Source organism: Pteropus medius, unplaced genomic scaffold, assembly GCF_902729225.1.
Source record: "Pteropus medius unplaced genomic scaffold, Ma_sr-lr_union100, whole genome shotgun sequence".
NCBI classification, from domain to species: Eukaryota; Metazoa; Chordata; class Mammalia; order Chiroptera; family Pteropodidae; genus Pteropus; species Pteropus medius.
Window position 1 is genome coordinate 7,178,077 of NW_024352784.1, and position 12,439 is coordinate 7,190,515.

Consider the following 12,439-nt stretch of genomic DNA (forward strand, 5'->3'; position numbering starts at 1 on the left):
TGAACCATTTCTTCTCCAGGAAGATTCTATCTCCTGTTACAATTACAGAGAACACTGACCAGCTGACTATACATTAGCTGACTGCTTGCAGCCTAGTGCTAAGTTACAGTACTCTGGCACTATAGCAATTGTTCTGAATTGCACAGAACAAGATGCAACACAGCCAGCCATGGGAAATCTGAACAACTGTACAAATAAAAATGGAAACTTGATAGACACAAAATGCTGTGTCCCAGTGTTTCCTGTCTGAACCTCTTTATTCCCAAAATCCTCAAGAAGCCAGTTTAGACATCCCTCAGGAGACTATGAACTCTTTAATGAAAAAGGTTACAAAGAGCACCTTCTATGTGCACTATTCTGGGGGTACTAGGTGTTTCCGTACTTGAGCTCATTTAATCCTTACAATGTGAACTACAATTAATCTCATTTTGCTTTGGACGAAACTAAAGATCAAAGTTTAGGTGGCTTGCCGAAGGTCACAGAATTTACTAAGTGGCAAAAATAAACCATGAACTCAGGTCTGTCTGACTCTGAAAGTCTTTTTTTTTATGTACCAGATCATACTGCATTTCATTTGTTTATTTGCTATGAAACTCTTTTCATATATTTATGAACTACATCACATATAGATGAGACCAAAACTGATTTAAAATCATATATATTAAGCCACATTTCTACAGATTTGATCTGGCAGGGCAAAAGAGCTCTCCCAGGAACATGCAGTTTAGCAATCCTTAGTTCACATGATGGCAACATGTATGTAGTATTTTAAAAATATTATAAGAATGCAAGTTTACATATATTGCAGTTTAAAAAAAAAGTTTACACAATAAGCTGTATTTGTTCATTTTAAAATCATTGTCTAAAGATAGTCAAAAAGACTCTGGGTGTGTACATCAAATGTTATTTATGACTAAACATTTCTTTCAATCTCTAAATATCATATTTACAATTAGTGTCTCTTAGTAGTTTAGGTAAAATAATGGGGAACGTTAGAAAATGCCAAATGAGTACAGAATCATGATGACTTTTCAAAAGCTATCTTCATTCTTGCACCCAGATGATTACAAATTACAAACATTTTATTTCCACCTCTTTAGTTACTAGACTAGTTCCCAGGCCACAAAACAGGCACTATTCCTTAGGGACATTAAATGATGCACAGCAAAAGAAGGATTCTAAAGAATTTAACCAAGAAATCTCACGTTCTTCAGGGTTGGTGTTTAAAAAAATTCCCATAAGAAAAGAAGTGCATTTCTTTTGATTCTAGATAAATGAAGTCCTATTTGTTTCAAAATAAGCTGTTTCATTACAAAAGAACAATTCTCTATTACAGAACACTTCTGAAGTGATGTGATTTCTAAAACAATAATGTGTATTACCAGGAACAGCATCTTAAGAATTACACGAAAAATACAAACTCTGAAAAATCAGTTCATTATTTGAAACAGTAGATAAGCAACTGCTGCGTTCTTTAAAAGAAGATCCCTTTCCACCACCAATGAATTTACACATAATTACATTCATAAAGTCTGGAATGGATTTACTTACAAACTATTAAGAGCATTTCTAGTGTGTCAAATGAGCCAAAATTAGATTTAATTTTTAAAGCAAAATTTCATAAAGGTCCAACTATTATCTATGTAACTGATATTCTTAAAATCTTTCCACATATTATGGTAACCTTTACGAAAGTGTTATGAGCTTCATAGTTCGATTTACAGATGAGGGATCATGATCATGAACCTAAGAAGTGATAAAACTAAAACTAAGACTTGAATCAAGTCTTTTGGATTTTAAATCTCCTTATAGTACCTGTTTCATGTCATACAAACTGTTAACCAGAAATAGGGCAGTGTGACCAGATGGAAAGGCTAGATGTTTTAATCCAGAATTTTACTGTTCCTGATCCTTGATACGCACTTCCTTCTGCACTTGAATTTCTATTCATTCTTCAGGTCATTGCTTAGTCATGATCCAAGAAGTGTTAGGTGTCCCCTTCTATTCTCCGACAAGTAAGTTCTCCTGTACTTATTGTACTGTAGCATGAAAAGCACAATACTTCATTTCTTGTTTACCTAGCTAATTCCCCAACCAGGCTGTAATATCCCTTGCAGCAGAGACTATGTATTGTTTACTATCATGTCGCTTTGACTAGCACGATGCCTGGCATATGATGGATACTCAAAAAACATAACGAATGAACCCCAGCTCCCTCACTCATTGTAAAAATGGGGTAATTCTCAAGTGATTCTTTTTAAATTAAATGAAATAATGTACATAAAGCACTTAGAAGAATGGGTACATTGTGGGCACTTGATAGAGAGCAGTTCTTGTTATGATCGAAGCAGCAGAGCCATACAAACATCAAATCTATACATTGGGAAGTGAGGTATGACCAGAAAAAAATGCCATGTACGAAAATCTTGAAAGTTCATTCCTGGTTAAGACATCATAACTAGGGTTTTCAACAAATATTTACTGAGTTCCTATAAAGCACCCAAGGTACAGTGGTAAAGACAAAGTAATTATGTCAAGTTCTAGAAACAAACAAGCAAACGAATCATCTCCCATGGCCTTCACTGAACTAAAGTAGACTTTCTATAGGTGAGATCTTGGTTGGGTAAAATGGTTGCTTGGATTAAAACAAAAGGCAATGTGTATAACAGTGAAGTTTGTTTTAAACTAGTACTAACAAGTAAATGACCAGAGTCCTAATCAAAGAAACTTCTGTATGAAACTCTAACATTTCACTTCTCAACAATGGAAAATTTAAGTTCTAAGAACCCCAGTGGTCATCTCATCTACACTTGACAAAGAATCTCCTTCACAATGGCATATCACAGGGCATCAATTTTAGAGTCAAACAAAGCTAGATTTAAATCTGGTTCTGCAACTTCCTAACAAACTATTTCACTTCCCAAAATTTTCATTTCTTCCCTGTGAAATGGTAACAATATCTATCTGCAATGTTTGTAAAACATAATAGGTCATCAATAACTACAGTAACATCTGCTCTCCTTTCCAGACCTTTCACCATCCTGGCCACTCTCTTCAGAATGCACACAGTTAGAAACATAGTGCCCAGGACTAACCACAGCACTACAACAGTGGTCTGACCAGCTTGAAACCCAGCAAGACTATCACCTCACAAAACTCAGATCATGAAGGTCACTCAAACCAAAGGCCACTTAGTGAGCACCTACTTAAAGCCTAGTCAGTACTGCAGCTGATGACCAAACTGGCTTTCTTCTGTGCATTTTGTATTAGCCTTAGTCCCAACAGGATTTTTAAAACAGACTGTTAAGGACAAAACCTAAATGTTTATTTAGGTGGGGCTGAGTCAGGAAGTGGAGCTTATTTTCCTGTGCTCAGGGCCAACAATTTCAGATTCTAAAATTAATCACTTTAATGAGGGACGAGAAAAAGATAAAAATGTGATTGAGGCATCACTTCAGGGTCAGCAAACTTTTTCTGTAAAAGGTCAGATAGTAAATATTTTAGGCTTTGCAGGCCATGTGGTCTCTTTGGCAACCACTGAACTCTGCCATTATAGCATGAAAGCAGCTATAGACAATACCTAAATAAATGAGTATAGTTGTGTTTTAATCAAACCTTATTTACAGACAGATACTGCCCTTGCTAAAGACAAATGGGTTTCAATTTTTTTCATATCACTCAAGATGATATGCCACATTCTAATAAGGTGTGGCAGAGTCTGCTGGTTGTTCCCCAACATCTTTTCCTTCCTTCTGAGCAACAGTCACCAAATGTTAACTAAGCACTGGTCATCCAGCATAAAGACTACCTTTCCTTGCTCCTTGTATCATATGGCCATGTGACTTAAGTTCTAGTCAATGGGATGCAAGTAAAATTAAAAATACAACTTTAGGGAAGTGTCTTTAAAAGGGAGGGAGGGGAGTGGTGGAAATGATGCCCTTCTCCTGCTCTTCCCATTTTCCTGTAGGAATACAGAAAGGATTGGTAGGTTTGGATCTTTAGGCCAAGGCCGCCTGATGCAGAAGATGGAGAAACAAGAGAGAAATAGCCTAGGCCCCTGATGACCATCTCAGCTCTGTCCTGCCTATGAGAAAGAATTAACCTTTCCTCCTGTCTAAACCACTGTTACTTTGCCTTTTCTGTCACTCATCCTAAGTGATGTATGAGGAAAGAAAAATTAAAAACAGCTTCCTTGTAGCTCTTTCTAGTTTTGTACTAACCATTAATCTGGCCATGAACCCAAATAGTTTTTCTTTGTAATATCCTCAAACCACAATCTAATTCAAATATAAACAGATCATAAAACCATGTGTGAGCACAGGCCTACAAAGTCAGAAAAAGTAGCCTATGACCAACACTGGAAATCAAAATAGTCAAGTTGAGCATACCAACAATATTAATTATTAAAGGACAGGGTTAATCATCTCACCTGATGGTAAACTCTAGCAGCTCCTGGGTTCCCTGAGGGTCTAGGTGCTGAAGACTGTACACCCTTTCAAGGCTCTGCTGCAGGAATTGATGAGAAGGATCCTCATGAGGCATGATATTGGGGGAAACAGCTGATGACACTAGTTTTCTACCTGGTAACTAAGCAAACATAGTGGGGTCATGGTGCCATCAGATTTCTGTGGCTCAGCTTTTAATAACACGAAGAAACCAGGAAAAAAAATGTGAACCAAACAAAGTAAAGGGAAAAAAAGCTAGGTGATTCAGTAAAAATCCTTTTCCTCCTTCCCCAGCTTCATTGAGAGAAAAAGAAAGCGAGAAAATGAACATAGTCTACCCAAAATAGCGCAAGCTGCAAGGAAAAGAGAATGGTTTAATATTTTCTATTGCTAACTGAAATAAATGGGCTAATCACAGAAATAGGACTAAAAATTAATTTGTTGTCACATTTATTTTTAAACTTTATTTGATCTTTCACTTCATAGAAGAGTGGTGATTTATTCCCCAAAAAAGTTTATATAGCATGCTATAAATTTTTTATATGATAATCATAATTTTTGTTGTTAATATTAAAAGTAGTTACCTTTCAAGAAAGAGATGAGGAGGGGAGAACAAAGAGGAGTTTGCTTTTAATTTTATATCTTCTATATGTAAACTTTCTAACCATGTACATATGTTATTCTAAATAGTTATTTAGAGTAACCAAAGGAGGGATAAGATAATACAAAAAGCTTAAGAAAAGTGACTGCACACAGTTAGCATTCAGTAAGTATTTGCTATTACCAGTATATTTCATTTAAAAATTTCTTATTTCTCTAGGTTTTAAAAATAATAAAGGTTATATTATTAAAAATAAACTTGTTAAAATAAATAAATAAATAAACCTCTTGAGAATTACGGCTTTATGTAACTGTAAAAATATATCATGGTCTAATCTTTGGTCTAAAATATATTGTTCTAGATTCCTTTTTTCTTGCTTAAGATAGCATAACAACTCAGGGACATTTAAAAATGAATCTTCTTAAAAGGTAAGAAGTGAAAGCACAGCCCAAGAGAGATAAAGAATGAATGAATGAGTTTTCAGAGAATATACAGTCTGCTTGCTGCTATTTAACAACCACAAATGACCAAAAATCAAAAACCTGAAACAAAGGCAAAAGATGTTTTCAACATACTCTCAAGGCAGGAACAAGATGAGAAAGGCTGTCCCTGAGGTAGGCATAGTGCCTGAAGGTATGATCTGAGAACAATGCAGGCATTGTTGGACAGGTTTTCGCAGCATTGAAGATAAGAACCAAAACTGCAATGTCTGATGGATGAATGGGTTAAGTAAACGTGGAGGTATAAAAGGTTGAAGTTGGCCAGAATCTGGTGCCTCCACTTCCTGCCCCCCAAATTGCCATTAAATAACTATAATTTTCTAACAAAGAAATGCAAATTCAAACAGAGATAGATTACCCCATTCCAAATTGCCCCAATTACCCCTCCAAATACCAAAGATTTTTTAAAAATAATGCTTGATGTTGCTGAAAATACTAACAAAAATTTTTGGCACATTGGCTACTAAAGCATATACTGGCACAATCCCTTTAGATAATTTTGTAGTAGACAGTAAGAGTCTTATGAATGTTGACTAATTCCATACCTCAAAATCTATTCTAATAATCAAACAGCATGAATCTTTTATAATAAACCTTAATGTCAAAACCAAGAGAATGACTATACAACTTGTGTTTCATCTACTTGATGGAGCATTATACACATTAAAAATTATAAAGAATTAATAATATTATATCTGTCACAAGTGTAAAAAGCAGGCTCTAAAATATAAAGAAGAGGGTGGTGGCTCCACAGTGTAGTTGGTTAGCATGTCTGCTTTACATGCAGAAGGCCCTGGGTTCACGCCCCAGGGGGAGCCACGGACCATAACCCGGTGTGCCAGGCCCCAGGTGCACCAGGCCCCCCACCCCGAGTGTGCTGGGGGTGCCAGGCCCCAGGGGCACCTGGCCTCAGGTACACACTACATGTGGGAGGAGACGCCCTGCCTTCGGAGATCCAGTTCTTAAGGGGAAATGGCAACATCCATAGGTCAAGGGTGGAAGGCGGGGAATTAAAGAGGGGAAAAAATATATATATATACAAAGAAGATATGATAGCACCTATTATCGAATTTTTCTTGATGAAATAAACTATGTTAATAACAGCGAAATCCCAACCCCGAGCTTTTAAAAAATAGAGAAAACACCAAAATATTAACAGTTGATTACTTTGGCTAGTAGGACTTTGGGTATTAAATATGAAGTTTCTTTTACTTTTTTGAATTTTTTTCTTATGTATATTAATTTTATAACAGAGGGAAAATCAGAAACTAAAAGATAAAAATAAGTTCTAATCTCTATATGCACCCAGATGGCAGAGCATGCAGTATGCCTACCCAATATCTATTCTACCCTTTTTCCTTACTAATAGAAAACTGATTTTATTCATATCCTCTAACTTCCTGCCTAGAACCTGAACCTGAGGATTGGAGCACTAGTAACAACCTTGGATAACTGAAAACAGCAGAACAAAAAAACAGAAGAAGCTTAGATCATCATCAGAAGAAGCGCGAATTAATGTGCAGCAGCTGTAATAGCACCGACTGCTTACCCCCAACTTTTTTTATGTTGGAGAAAAATAAATATCATAATTTGTTTAACCTATATTTGGGGGCAATCTCTGTTACTCACATCCAAACATAGTTCCTAAATAACACAATCCTCCAACTACCCAGAATAATATCTTAATATAATAAACTTCTAAAATGTTTAATGATTTTTTTCTAATGTGAAAGGACCTTCAGATTTAGCACCTCTTCAATGTCATGAAATCCAGAACATCTAGCATACAAGCCCCTCTCTGAAGAGCTAAATTTCAAACAGCTATAGTATTACAACTTTAGAGGTAAGGTCTGGGATATGCCTTTCTTAAAAGTAAATAGTCAGACATTGGCTAGTATATCAATTACATGGATCTTTTAAAAAATTCTCCAAACACACTGTGAAAATAAACAGAATTAAGAGAGAATACAATGGTCATCTTATTTGCCTGATCCCTGTGTCTCAGTAAATACTCCCTAAACCTCAGGAACATTTGTGATAGAGCAAAGAGAACCATGGGAGACTATGAATACACTGATGTAAATGTATTCATTCCCATTACCAGAAAACAATCCAATTACACAGCATGCTGCCCATGGCTATCACACACCCATTGATCCTTTATCAGAGGCAAAGTAATCATGCAGCCTAGGTTGGCCCTATTCTCTCTTTCTGGCTGCAGATCAAGTTAAACATGGGATAAGACATAGGGGAAAGTTCACAGACTTTAAAACCAAAGATGACTGGCTTTGAATCCCAGATTTGCTGCTTGGAGAGTTATTTAGCCTCTCTAAATCCTAGTTTTCTCATTTATAAACTGGGAATAATACCTCGTTCCAGGGTTGTTTGGAAGATCAGTGATAAAATGTATAAAGCTTTTAAACAGTATGTGGAATATAGTAGGTGATCAATAAATGGTGTAAAAAATTATTAGTATCAAATGGCAAAGGTGAATTAAGATGAACTATGAAAACGAGAATGAGCTAAGAATAATAACCACCAAGTTCCATCAAGATATACTCTCACCTAAAATAAATGAGAAAAAAAAAAACTCAGACCACCTAAGCTACACTACAGAAAAAAGATGCCAAAATTCCCTGCCAAGTTGGCAGCATCTGCCCTAGGCACAGAGGATACAAGCTGGATCATCCATGTCTGGTTCAGCTGTGTCAAAAAACGGGTGGGTGCTCAAGAGCTCTGGTACCAAGGGAAGCACCAGGGTTGGATGCCGACTTCCCAGAAACTTTAAGCATCTGAAATAAAGAAAGTAATAGTCCACTTTAGTAAGTTAATAAATGCTTTAATATAAACCTAAAAGTAACAAATGAACAGGACAAACAGAGACTTATCAGAGGGTAGGGGGTAGGTGGGGAGGTAGATGGCGTAAAGGGGGTCAAATATGTGGTGACAGAAAGAAATCTAACTATGGGAGGTGAACACACAGTGTAAGCATATATATGCCTTACTGTTAAACTGTACAACTGAAACTTATTGGATTTTGTTAACCAATGCCATAATGAATGAATGAATGAATGAATGAATATGTAAGTGAATGAATGAATGAATGAATGAATGAATAAATGCTTTAAAAAGTGCTAGGAATTAGAATCAGAAAGCCTGATTCAGAACTGCAAATTTTCAACCACCTATTTTTGCTACCTCTATGACTTCAGAGAAGTTATTCAATTATTCTGGAACTCAATTCATCTAAAAAAATGGTTATTATGAAGATAAAAAAAAAGCTGCTATGGCAAATATTACTACTCATTATTTACCCAACAGCCTTTTCATCCACCTTCATAATGCAGGGAGGAGGCAAGGGAACTAAATGTTAGATCGAGTTATATTCAGAGACTGCAATGTGCTAATCAGCCCTACTGGCCAGATCATGAGGAAACCTACAGAACAAATAAAGATTTCTGCTGGGATTACTAACAAACCATTTACCCATTCCATGAAGGGAAAACAGGAAAAGAGAGTCCTTAAGTCACTCTTAACACAAACACAATCATTCACTCCCTGTAGATAAAACCATGGGGAACATATGGATCAAAGGCTAGGAACTACCAGCAAGCCTTTTCACATTATCTTTCACATGGTATACCCATATTATCAAAGGAAAATGGGTAAACAAAGTCTTTAGACTGTAATTCATAGGAACGAAGAATGACATATAAACTGAATTCCTCGAACACTCAGAGTTCCTTCTCAGTGTCTTTTTCTCTGTTCCTCTCTCTCTCTCATGCTCTCTTACTCTGTCTCTGAGAGGACACCACGCTCTGTCTATGGAGTGTTGCCCCCTTTCTAATAAACTTTTCTTTTGACTCTAATTCTGACATGTCCTTGAATTCTTTCCTGCACTCAGTCGAGTACTGTTTCTTTTGGTGCAGGGTCACTCAGGGGAATTTGTCCCATCCTGCATCAAAGAGAACTTTGATTTCACTCAGGTATCAAGTAGATAGCAAAGTGCTCAGAGAAGGCAGGTCCAGCCCAAGGGCTTAACCACAATTGGTCTAAACCCATTATGGCAATCTCATTCCCATTTCCAGTGACTGATTTGCAAGTAAATCAAGTAATCTCATTGTGGTCAATGGAGCAAGAGAGGAAGTCTGCTGGACAGCTTCTTAGGTGTCAGTCATACAGTAAAATCTCAGCTGGCTACAGTTAGCTATTAATTGGCTATCGGTTAACTATTATGACTATATGAATATCCTTTATTAACTATAAAGAACTATGCTGCACTGCTAATTATGAATATTATTTTTTATTTGTTAAGTTCTGGTTTCGAGGGTGTGTCAAAGTGAAAAGAAATATAAATCTTAATTTCTGTTCTCAATGAGTTTATAATCCAACTGAGACAAAGATGACTAACACAAGGTAATAAACTATCAAATGATATTTTGCCTTCTATCTGTTAAAGGTAGAAAAGATTACAAGATCAGAAAGTTTCACAAAGGAAATAGGACTTCACCAGGGACTAGAGAATAGACAGACTGGCAAAAGAAAGAAAACAAACACTGTGAACAAATTCATGGATATATGGGGTATGAAAGGCATCAAATTAAAAACATTCAATACTGTTAGGAAAAACACACTTTTCCTCAGTCTTGTTTTTCCTTCTGTGTAGGAAGAACTAAATTCATTAATTTTCTGACCTCTCTCAGCCCTTTTACTCACTGTGCCTCAGGGGATATTCTAAAAGTTGTAGTTTGGCCTCCAGGTGCCACTTCTTTATTTTATCTCTCATTCTACTCAGATCTCAGATGGAGAATACAAGAGCTATTAATTAGGTCCCCTCAAAGACCCCTAAGCATCTGGGCTTCTCTAAAGCTAGACTTCAATTCTGAGAGTTGTAATAATTTTTTACTATCTTATCCACCTCCCTACCTACAGCTATTTGAGTACTACATCTCTGAGTTGAATCCATTTTTAAATCTCCTCAGCACCTAACACCATGACTGGGTTATAACAAGTGTTCAATAGCGTTTGTTGAATGAACTAAAGCTAAATAGAGAACAACCTCCTTCAAAACTTTCATTTATGTATCTATCTTTAGCAATGTCTTAAAAACATGCCACTGTGACTATTCCTTCACTCTTATATCACATTCTTTTTTGATATTTCTAAATAAAGCACCATTCATGAGAAGAGATGAAAAAAAATCAAGTAATAATTAGAATAGGTCACTTCAAAATCTTTCACTATAAGGTAAAGGAGTTTTCTGTCTACAATCATCCAATAAAGACAGTTTTACATAAATATTCTGAGTGGACCAAATAACCACAAACCTTATCTTAAAGCAAGAATGTTCTGCTAAACATTCTATAACATCTCTTCTATCAAGCAGAATTTATCATTTCTTCTACGCTATGACACCACAAAACTACAGACTAAAATAGGTGTTTTTCCCAAATCAACCTACACACACCAAATGAATGAGTGCTCCTTGAAAACAGTCAATAAATGTATCTTGAACTGAACTGGACTGAACAAACATGAAGAAATAACAAAACAGACAACCAGATATCAAAAATGTTACCTAGAGCAAGACTACTATGGTATTTTTAGTTTTTAATATATCTTCCAAGTACCTGATTTGATCCACAGTTTTTCTACTCTTAGTAGCAAATTTTTCTGAAAATCAAGAAACTATACAGTTGGAACAATCTTGTCACATAAGCTCATTTAAATATATGGAACACGATAACACACATTTTTATATTAAATATATGCAAGTAGTTCTTCAAACAGCAAATGAACAATGGTAACAGTTTGACTATAGTCAATAAAGCTAGATAACTGGGAAAAAATAATTGAGATTTTCCATCTGCAGACCAAAGCTCCAGCCCTACCTCTAATCTCTATAACGATAGCTGTGATCCTGCACAAAATGCAAACTACACGAAGCACTGATTAACACTATATAGGAGAAAAAGGAAATCTAATCAGCTCATCTCTGTACCTCCAAAACTTACCACAGGGCTTGGTACATAGTAAGCACAAAGCAGGCATATAAAATTTGCTAGGTGGATGAATGGACAAATAAATAAATAATCTAAACTGTGATATTCCATTTAGGAATCAGACTCCTGAGAGTTTAGTTAAGTTGAACCAGGTTTCTTAATTGAAGGCAAAATGAGAGCCATATCCTCAATCTACGATGATCCACCGAATAATGTCAACATTTTACATTTACCACATTATTGGACTCAGTGAGCAAATGAGCAAAAAATCCTTACTTCCATATGGAGTCCCTATCAGTAGGGTACTTGGCTAAATTTTTCAGCAGCTCCACCAGTGCAAGATGAATCCCTTCTTTGGTTGAAACATTAGTACAGCATAAGAGTTCATGAAGAGCCTCTCTAATATCTCTAGATGAATCCTTAAAAAAAAGAAAGATAATAATAACAACAGTCACTGTGGATTAGCTATTATGGAGGAGTATACAAGTTATAATGGGAATACAGGGTAAAGAGTCTCAATTTTCTGGTAGGGAAGGGACTGGTAGTTGAGAGGACAGAGATGACATATGAACTGAAATTTGAAGAATTCATTCATTTGTTCATTCATTTGTTTACACAATTAACATTTATCGAGTGCTTAGTAAAGAGTCAAACATTTATCAAGCACCTACTATATACCAAGTGCCAGGAATATAGCAGTAATTTAAATCAAATCTCTGCTGTCAGGAGCTTCATTATAGTGAAATGACAAAAATAAATGACTAAATATAGGTCAGATAGTGTTTAAGTACTATGAAGAAACCATAAAATAGGTTAAGGGAAAGAGTGTGGGGATATGTGGGGTACTTTACATAGGATAAACAAAGGGAATAGCAAACAAAAAGGTCATGA

General features: G+C 35.9%; 2 protein-coding genes across 3 annotated transcripts in view; one reads left to right on the plus strand and one right to left on the minus strand.

The window, feature by feature from the left end:
* Window positions 1-7,148, plus strand: part of AAMDC (adipogenesis associated Mth938 domain containing) — a 57,448-nt gene extending 50,300 nt beyond the window's left edge. Inside the window, exon 4 of the mRNA XM_039848136.1 lies at window positions 6,955-7,148. Coding sequence (XP_039704070.1) covers window positions 6,955-6,961 — 7 coding nt within the window. The 3' untranslated portion in view covers window positions 6,962-7,148. The remainder of the gene's footprint in view (window positions 1-6,954) is intronic.
* INTS4 (integrator complex subunit 4) overlaps window positions 1-12,439 on the minus strand; it is an 84,701-nt gene that overhangs the window by 21,106 nt on the left and 51,156 nt on the right. For both annotated transcript variants that reach the window (XM_039848132.1, XM_039848131.1), the window contains 4 exons: window positions 11,825-11,967; window positions 8,223-8,338; window positions 5,622-5,755; window positions 4,430-4,587 (listed from right to left, as the gene is read on the minus strand). In XM_039848132.1, the coding sequence (XP_039704066.1) occupies window positions 4,430-4,587; window positions 5,622-5,755; window positions 8,223-8,338; window positions 11,825-11,967 (551 nt within the window). The remainder of the gene's footprint in view (window positions 1-4,429; window positions 4,588-5,621; window positions 5,756-8,222; window positions 8,339-11,824; window positions 11,968-12,439) is intronic.